This window comes from Papio anubis, chromosome 1, assembly GCF_008728515.1.
Source record: "Papio anubis isolate 15944 chromosome 1, Panubis1.0, whole genome shotgun sequence".
Classification (NCBI taxonomy): domain Eukaryota; kingdom Metazoa; phylum Chordata; class Mammalia; order Primates; family Cercopithecidae; genus Papio; species Papio anubis.
The window spans coordinates 190,460,063-190,469,568 of record NC_044976.1 but is presented as its reverse complement, the minus strand read 5'-3'; the positions used below and the strand labels follow the sequence as shown (position 1 = coordinate 190,469,568).

The window sequence follows — 9,506 nt, the reverse complement described above, 5'->3', positions numbered from 1 at the left end:
TTCAAAAATAGATCCTCGTCCCTCCCAAGATGTTGTTTACACGAGGGGCTTCATAACGGATTCTAACGGAAGACACTGAAAAGGTAACTTGTCAGAGGGGGAAGAGGGCGGCTGCTTGGGGTAGGGTTTAAGTGGGAATTCAGAGTGTTTAAGAAAGTGGGGGTGCAGTTCTAGAAATTTCAGCAGTAAAGTCCTCAAGTGAGGAATACTATTGGGAACCAGAGCTGCAAGAAAGCATGTCCACGAAATGAATAGTAGGGTGATACTAGTCTAGAGCAGGGCTCTTCAGAGATTGCTGTGCACAGGAAACATCTGGGATCACGTGACTGTGCAAACTCTGATTCACGAAGTCCAGGGTGGAGCTTGGATTCTGTATCTCTAACTCGCTTCTAGGTGATGCTGATGCTGCCGACACTTGGTGCACACTTTGAATAGTGAGACTTTGTAGGTTACCGGACAGGGTTCGGAAGAATTATTTTCTTGTCCTGGCTTCTGCTGCTCCTCAGGCCAGTCAGATCATTGCTCTCTTATGTACCTTTGTATCTAACATGAAGCTAGCAATAGTTTCCCTATTGCTTATTTCACAGGGGTGTTTGGAACCTACTGATAAGCAACGTGCACTTCAAAAAAAGTATTGCAACAATAGAAAGATATAAGAGGCTTTATATATAAAAGTATTTCTAAAATGAAAAGTTAAAAATAGCAGAAAGATCACTGAATATATAGTACAAACTGAAAGCTTACTAATGAAATGTACAAGTGTGTTCACTTTAAAAGATAAATATACATCTTAGAAAATCAACTTCTGAATTTCAAAACATAAGTTAGAAACAGAAGTTAGTTATTTAAATCACAAAAGATCCCTTTCCAAAGAATGTACCAGATCTCTTTTTAAAAGTAGATTTCCCTAGGAAAACTGGTATTACATTTTATCAGGTGAGGGAAGTATGCCTCTGTTGTACTTGCACTGACAAAAGAACAAACCAGAGACTTTCTGCAACTTCTATGCATCACAATCTTGAACACCGTAACCCCTACAGTCTTTGAAAAAATCCTGAGCTGGTGAAACCCAAGATTTCGGGAAAACTCATAGACTTCTTGGCTGACAGATTTGTCTTTAGGGTGAAATTGTAAACGTCATCATTTGTTCAAAGGGCCACATAGAAAACAAAGAGTTGAAAACAGAGTCAGGTATTATTTTTTTCCCAAGCTAGCAATTGTTTTGTGATTTGTGGGACTCAACACTATAGGTTTTTAGAAAGCAGAGGGGCAGTTGTCCGTAAGTATCCTGGCTTTAAAATCGTACTACGAATAGTATTTTCTGGCAGTCATTTTAACATTTTCCTTTTTTCTCACAACTTTCAGGGTAGGTTGAAGTGATAAAAAATGATTTGTCCCCAGTGAAAACAGTCCTCCAACCCTGCTAGTGATTAGCATTCTGCTATCTATGGCTGTGCTGCATCTGTTAGGAATCTCCAAATAAGGAAATGCAAACATTTGAAGCTGATTTAAATGTGTCAACTCCGTGTAAGTCTCAGTGCAGACTAGCTAAATCAACAGATGTGGTGCAAGCATTTATTATTAATCTCTAATTCCTCAGTGCACTTTATTCAGTAGTGTGGTTTCTTGGTCACTGACACAAAGAACTTAACTATAACTAACTAAAAATGGGGCTTTAGCCAAAACCTAAAAACTCAGTCCCAGAACTTATGTCTGTACCCTGCTTCCAAGAATAAATGGATTTTGCTTAGAAGGCAAGACCAACAGGCAGGATCTCTGGTTGTTGTTAAGCAGGCTTTTGGTTGTTGTCATGTGCTTAATCTGTACAAATCACTTAGTTTCAATCTCACCATTTGATCCGAGCAAGCTTAATCCTGTATAGAAAGGACTGGTCATTTTACATGCTCTGAATGGCTCTATAAATTGGTTGAAAACAGTTAATTACCCTCATTGGACTTTTAAGAAAACACTTTAGGGTTCTCTTTCTTTTCCTAAAGCAGAACTTCAGAAGTTTCCATGACATGGAAAGCAGATGGTCACAAACAATTTCATATTGGCAGCCACTCAAGACTGTCTTGCATCTGTTGACACTTTAGGAGGCAGGTCCTCTCCATCTTACTTCTAATGCCATTTTTGAAGAATGACTAAGCTACTCTCAGAGGACTCACTCACTAATTCTGTCTTTTCTGACTTGTAATAAGTTTTGCTTTTCACGGGTAAATCCAAGGACTGCTCACTGCTTGCTACATTGCACCCTTAGCTTAAATTGAGAAGCTAGATCCGTGTCAAATTACTGGAAAACAGACTTGCAATTATTTAGTATGTTTACAAAATATTATTGGAATCCATATTTGTAGGATTACATATTCTAAAAATTTTTAAGAGGCTGTGAATTAAGATGGCTTTGGTTCTTTTATCCTACTTCTTATGGCTATGGAATGCTTGAACAAGTTAAATCAATTTTGAAAGTTTATACATTTCCTACGCATTTATCAAGTGAAAATGTTATCACCTATCAAGCTCCTAGGGAGCTGCAAAATTCATTCATTAAAAACAACTGCTTTTTAATCCTCATGCTCCACTAATTTGAGGGATACCTATAAGACATTGTCACAGATTTGCCTCTGCTGGTGTTCTTATACAACGTCACTGTATAATCAGACAAGGGCACTGTTCTTTACTGTGGAAAAGCAGGCTGCAATTTATGTGAGAAATGTCCCAGTAAATACCCAATCTCCTGTGCAATAGATGATCTGAATCCCATTAATTTGTTTTTGAGATAGAAAGTGCATTAACATTCATCTCATTTGGGATATCACTGTCTTGCCTACATTTGAGAGAGAAACTCAATATTTCCAAGAAATGTGTGACCCTACTAAGTCCTCAGACTAGAATATCAGGTGGTAAAGCTAGTTGACTATGAAATCACTACAATAAAAATGGTTACGCAATAGACAACTCGTAGTCATTATTATAGGAGACATTTCTGGGAAATAGCAATAGCATCTTCAGTAAACTAAAATAATCTCCCCAAGGTTCTAATCTCCCTTTTTGGCTAAAGAGATGGAACACAACTTTGATATCTAAGAAAGGGCAAATTTCTGTTAAATAGGACTTTGCTTGTTCAGAATCTCAAAAAACACATCTCTCAGAAAATTAGACCAAGTACTTAAAGCACAATATTCTATGACAATCTACAATTTAGCATCAGAAAATTTTTCTTTATCCTCTCTCGTGAAGTTTTAGCTTTCTGTTTTCAGAAGCCATCAAAATTTCTTCTCAATACTTAGCAAATAATACAGGCAACTCCTAATTCCAGGTTCTCTTCTATGTGTTTAAAATTATACTAACTGTGCATCATCTTTAGGGCTTAATTCTGTCACAGAAACCTGATTATGAAAGGTTGACTTGGTTGATTTTATAATAATCTATGACTTAGGTACATTTCCCAAATTCAATAGTCTTTTTTTTTTTTTTTCTCAGATACTTAGATCTTCGGATTCTTGGCATATCCTAGAAATTTTTTGAATATAGGTTTTGTGGGTTTACATACATTTATGGTAAGGTCTTGAGTGGAACCGTGAACTAAATGATAACACGTATATGAGTTTTGAAAATAAGTGACATTTCTTGGTATATTCTAAAAAAAACTTGTCCCACTTTAGTGTATTGTTCCGGTCATTTATCTCACTTCTAATTTAAACCTACCTTAACTGGGAACTCTTCTGCTTCTATCCCTTGATAGGTAGTGGTAGAAGTGATAGTTTAACTATACTAATAACTTGTTCAGTTTTTATTGTGAAAGATATTTTTTGATGGGTCCAAGTATACACAGTCATCAGCTTCTACTTTTGTCATTACCTACTGACTTTGCTCTTTCTGTTAAGATAGTAAAATTGGCAGTAAGGACCAGTTCCTGTGAATAAAAGCATATTGGTAAGATATATTTTGTTTTTAGAAATCATTGCTCACAGCAGAATGACAGAAACCAATGACATCAAGCAGGAATCAATTTAATTATACTATATCTAGATATTTCTTAGTTATCTGTTTATTCATTGAACACATAGTACTAGATATGGTGTCATTTCTACCTGAGGAAACAGTGTGAACAAGGCAAATGTGATGTCTAATCTATGGAGCTTATAGTTGAAACAGTGATAGATACTAAACAAATTATTAACTAAACATGAATCAAGTGCTAAAAGCAAAAGTTTAGTGTGCTATAATAGAACATAGCTTTGTCTAGCTGTGTGCACACACACACACACAGAGTCACCCATACATTTAACCAGGGCTATAAAGATTTTAAATTAAAGATGTATATTTCTGGAAATACCTAGTGATCTGGGACTCATTATATTTCTTAATTTTTTTGAGTTAATTATTAGTAACTGAGCTGAAATAGGTTATTATGAGTTTTGACTCTGTGTGTCCCAAATAAGAATCAATGACTTACGTTCTATTTGTAGAGTAGCTTTACTTTTCTCTCTTTCTGATCTTGTCACTTGATCCCCAGAACCACAAACTTTTATGTGGCTGACAAAATTCCATTGGAATGTAGGCAACAGAAGAGCACATGTCATTCCATTTATAAGTCTATCTCATTCCAGCCCTGAGTTGAAAGATTTTGCTAATCTTAGAAGCAACTAAAAACATTTTTATTTAATTAAAATGCATATCCTTTTAACTATTTAGTAGAAAGAGTAATTTACTATTAAGTCTATGAAACCATTTCTTTTTCCTTTAATAGAGATTCATGGATGCAATTAACAGAAACCCACCAACGATAAATTTCTGCCTACCAGTGTTCTTAGGTCCTCATTGTAATCTCTGACAACGAAAAACAACTTCAGATTTTTCTCAGCAATAAAGACAGTGAGAAACAGTTACCTCTGAAGTCAAGAATGCTGAAAATGGAGACTTTGATAGTTTATCTAGTAGATTTAAACATTTTCAAAATAACTGACCCAAAAGGCAGTGTGTGCTATTCAAGTTCTTTTGAGGAGTTTTTAAAATCAAGGCCAGTGGGGTAGTAAACTCTTGATTCAGCAATGCTTGGTACTATCAACCAGTAAATTAAGAATGGCAGAGAACTTATGTCGGGATGTTTAACTGGTTCTCCAGGCACATTATTTATTATGGTATTTATTATCTAAAATGTGTTGGAATTAAGGTCAGTTATCTAGAGTGAAGGAGCAAAATTCCCTTTAGTTTATTTTCAAAAGCTTGTTTCTATTCCTCACTGCTCCCACAGGCTGGGGAGGTAGGCAGGACGAGAGATTAAATACTGTTGTAATTAGTCAGCTGATGAAACACCTGCTATTCAACTTGAGCAACTTTCTTCTCCTACCCCAGAAATAAATCATTACTCACTGTATCCACCACAACAAATACCTCTCCCTCCCTTTCCTCACTCTACACCACTCTCTCCTGCTCTTCAAAACATGACCACTCTTCTCTAAGTACCTTAGACGGATGGAAAGCTGGGGCTGTAAGGGACCCTAGAGGTCATCTAGTCCAAGCCATTGCCCCTGCCTGCCCCCATGCTGAGAGTACCTCCATCTGGGGCACGGACTTGCAGCTTTGTGAAACTAACGCCTGTTATTCTCCCTGCTCTCTCCTTTGTCCCTACAGCGCCATGGCTACTTATTCTGCCACATGTGCCAACAATAGCCCTGCACAGGGCATCAACATGGCCAACAGCATTGCCAACCTGAGACTGAAGGCCAAGGAATATAGTTTACAGAGGAACCAGGTGCCAACAGTCAACTGAGGAAAAAAATTATTAAACAGGCCTAAGAAGAAATCAAAAACCATAAGACACCTATCCCGCTCTGTTATTTCTTCATCTGCTGGGGGAGAAAAGTAAATTACAAACAAACAAACAAACAAACAAACAAACAAACAAACAAAAAACAGAACTAAAATATTGGGACCATGGCAGAGAAAAGCAGGAGAGGAGCAAAATGAAAATTAGTTAACAAATGTTCCTCCTCCCTCTGGGATACCACCACCACTTGTTTCTGTGTGTGTTTATTTTGTTTTTCTTTCTATTCATGCTTTGCTTAATATACTCCAAGCTTCTTCAGCTAGGTTCAGCCCACCCAACCCCATGATTGTATGAAGTTTTTTAAAAAACTACAGCAGCCAAAGAAACCATATATACATCCAGAATGATTGCCTCTACTCTCCTCATTGACTTGTTTGAACCTCAGTGCCTTACCCTGCCCTCTTCCCAGTTCTCTTGATAGAAGCTCTAGGAGCTTTTGAAAAGCCAAAGTCTTTCTGAAGAATCTGTGCCAGACAGACATAATTCCCTTTCTCATTGTCTCCATCTTTGTTGGTCATGGTAAGGTTTTTCCATCAGCCTCTGAAAAAACAGTTGTGCACATCTGGTCACTGGACTGTCAGATCCAATGTAATTGGCTGTGTCTGGCTAATTCTAAGCACTAAGGTGTACATCTAAGCTATAGATTTAAGCTTGAAGCTATAGATTATATCACTATCACCACCACCCCTCACCATATGCAATCAATCAATCAATCAATCAATCATCTTAAAGATATTTGTTGTCTTTGAATGATTTGCTGTCACAGACTATTTGGTAGAAGAAATATTTTTCACCTGAGAGAGGAAGAGAAATTTCTCTAGTAACACTAAGAGTGAGTCGTAAAAGGCATGCCCACATCTCTTTCGTGCCTTAAGGATAGTGAGATGCACAGTTATATATATACTGTATATATTTATATATTTATATATATATTTCATATATATATATAATATTGCAAGCTTCAGTTTGCAATTTCCCAAACAGTACCAAAAGCAAATTATACACCATCACCACTGTTCTTATCTCTATAGTGATGAGACATTAATTAGGGATCTTGCTGCTTTTCTTTTTCTACATAAAATTTTCATTAAAGCCACAGAATAATTGATAGAGCAGCTGTTTTAGAACAGGTCTCATTTTCACATTAGGCCTTTAAATGGATTAGAAACTATTTGAGGCTATAAAAATGTCCTTGAGTTTGGAGCCTGAGCTCTGGTGAAATGCTGATACATCTGATCTATCATGGGAATTGCAGTTAGAGAGAGGAGGGAAAACCATTTAGTCATCTACCCTTTCTTCACTCAGCAGGAATATGAAAGACACATGTTTAAGAGGAATACCTAAAGGTTTTTCTAAATTCCAACATTTAAAAGGCAATTGTGGGCTATTTTTATTTTTTAATATTTTGAAATAAAGTTTAGTGTCTAGGGCTGGGAGCCAGGACTGATCTTTCATTTCTTTTTCTTTGTTCCCAGCCATGCTTTTGTAACTTGCCAGGTGGACTTGATCAACTACATTACCATGCTGTGCCTCAGTTTACCCATTTGTAAAATGGGATTAACAATACTTACCTACCTCACAGGGGTGTTGTGAGGCTCTATTCATTTGCTCCTTTATTCTTTCCTGTATTCTCTGTATGTCCAGCACTTTGTAGCCATGGGAGGAAAGGGACTATAAAAGTATACAGTGTTAATGGAATGATACGGTACCTGAAAGCCTTGTTTTCTAGTAAGAAAATGCTACCTTGCTGTACATACTTATAACCTTGTATTTGGAAATGAGAAATAGGTTTATATTTTCAGATCTCTCAAAAATCACATCATTTGACCAAAGAATAATTTAAGACACATAGAACAGAATTTTTTTTTAATTTATATTTTCATCCCGACCAGCTTAGTTCTAATAATTTCTAGTTGTGAGTGATTAAAAAACTTTGGATCAATTTTGGTCAAATATGGCAACTTTGTAGTCTGAGTGACAGGCAAGGATTTTTGGGTTTAAGATGCACTTTTAGCACACATTTGTATTTCCCTTGGCATATCAGATTGAGCTAATGGTGATGTTATTTCAATCTAACAGCCACCAATCTGAAATTGTATTTCAAATGTTGATTCTGTAGTTCTTTAAATAATAATGAAGCTCATCTTATACATTTTGCTTTCACCAATCGATTCCTTCTTCTTTTAACCCACTATTAAAATATTTCTTACTGAATGGTTCATGTAGGCTTGCTGAACAGCATGCATTACTTGCTTCCTGAAGAGCTCCTCCATTCATCCTTTTGTCCCACTAGTTGCTGTGGATTTTCAAGTTTTGAAGGAACAGTACATCCCAATAGACTGACACATTCTAAGTGAAATGAGTATAATCCAAGAAATTGATGAACTTTGGAGGTTTGGAGTTTGGAGAGAATGGCTAAGAAGATTTGAATTATAGGGAGGGAACAGAAATCATACATGAAAAGGTTTTATTGAGAAGGGAAAAACCTTAGATAGAGGGACATGTGAAACAAAATCATTTGAAATTTTGATTCAGACATCCATTTCCAGTGGCAAACAGCAAAGCCGGAACCCACAAACCCAAATGATCGGTGAAATTGGGTGGTTTTATCCAATGTCTCAGGCAAGCAATGTCTGGGAATATCTTAGAGTAACTGGTGCTGGTCAGCCAAAGAAACATTCACTGCCAGTGAACCAACACCATAAGCATGTATTATCTAAGCACTTGATCAAGAAGTACACATGTTGTACAAGCTCTCAATTTTGTTCATTTACTATCAATTTTTTAAAATACAAGTTTGGTATGTGATTTGGAAAAGAAACCTTCTGGATCTTAAGCCAGTTGTCAGTTGAGGGCCTCAGGGCCACAAACGTCAAGACATATCTCTGTTCTTCACCATCGTGATACTCCTGATACTAGATACAGGTGAATACATAGGAACTATCTGCCTGTGTCCTCAATCTCCCTCCAAACAAGATGCTGATTTGTAGGGTACTTGGCAGGTTAAATTAAACCAGAAGAGGTGACTTAATAAAAAAGGGAATGACATTTAGGGTATAAAGATCTCATAAAAAATGTAATATGTAAATTATATCTTGCTTTATGTTGTAAAATATACATTGTTTGCGCTAGAATAGAAATGATTTCTTTTCAATAAAAAGAAAGGACACTACCATGTCTTTTGCTATATACACTTGAGCCTGCTGATTCTCTTCTCTTTGAACTTCGAAAACACAGATCTGCTAGAATCTGAGATTACATGCAGAAGAGTGAAGGTAAGAAGGGCTCATAGACAAGAGAACTATATCCGAGTGTGATATTATTTTCTACAAAACAGGAAAATAATCTATTTTTCCTCAGAAACAAAGACAACAGTAGGAAGAAGAGGGGACACAACTATTATAATAGATGAGAATAGAGTGGAACTTTTATGAGAGTTAAGCATTATTAAAATCAGTACCTTTAACATTCACAATACTGTCTAGTAAGGATCTGTACAGGTGAGAAACAGGTGATGGCTTTTCAAATGAGGGTGTGGAGAAGTAGGAGTGAAGGCAGGGATATAGGAATGAGGAATTTGTGTTCAAAGATATATGGCAAGATGGGCCTGGATGAGATGGAGAGTTAATTTTAAAGTTGAATGGAAGATACTAGAGATGCAAGTTGAGGCTTA

At 36.6% G+C, this 9,506-nt stretch overlaps 1 protein-coding gene across 6 annotated transcripts in view; it reads left to right on the top strand.

Moving 5' to 3' along the window:
* Positions 1–9,026, top strand: part of PRRX1 (paired related homeobox 1) — a 75,779-nt gene extending 66,753 nt beyond the window's left edge. For 3 of the 6 annotated variants that reach the window (XR_640811.4, XM_009193854.3, XM_003893551.5), the window contains one exon: positions 5,638–9,026. Coding sequence is in view for 4 of the 6 variants with exons in the window: in XM_009193854.3 (XP_009192118.1) it covers positions 5,638–5,776 (139 nt within the window). In the remaining 2 variants the exon portion in view is untranslated. The other 3 variants (XR_640810.4, XM_003893550.5, XM_017952341.3) reach the window with 2 other exon arrangements.
* Positions 9,027–9,506: the final 480 nt, after the last annotated feature.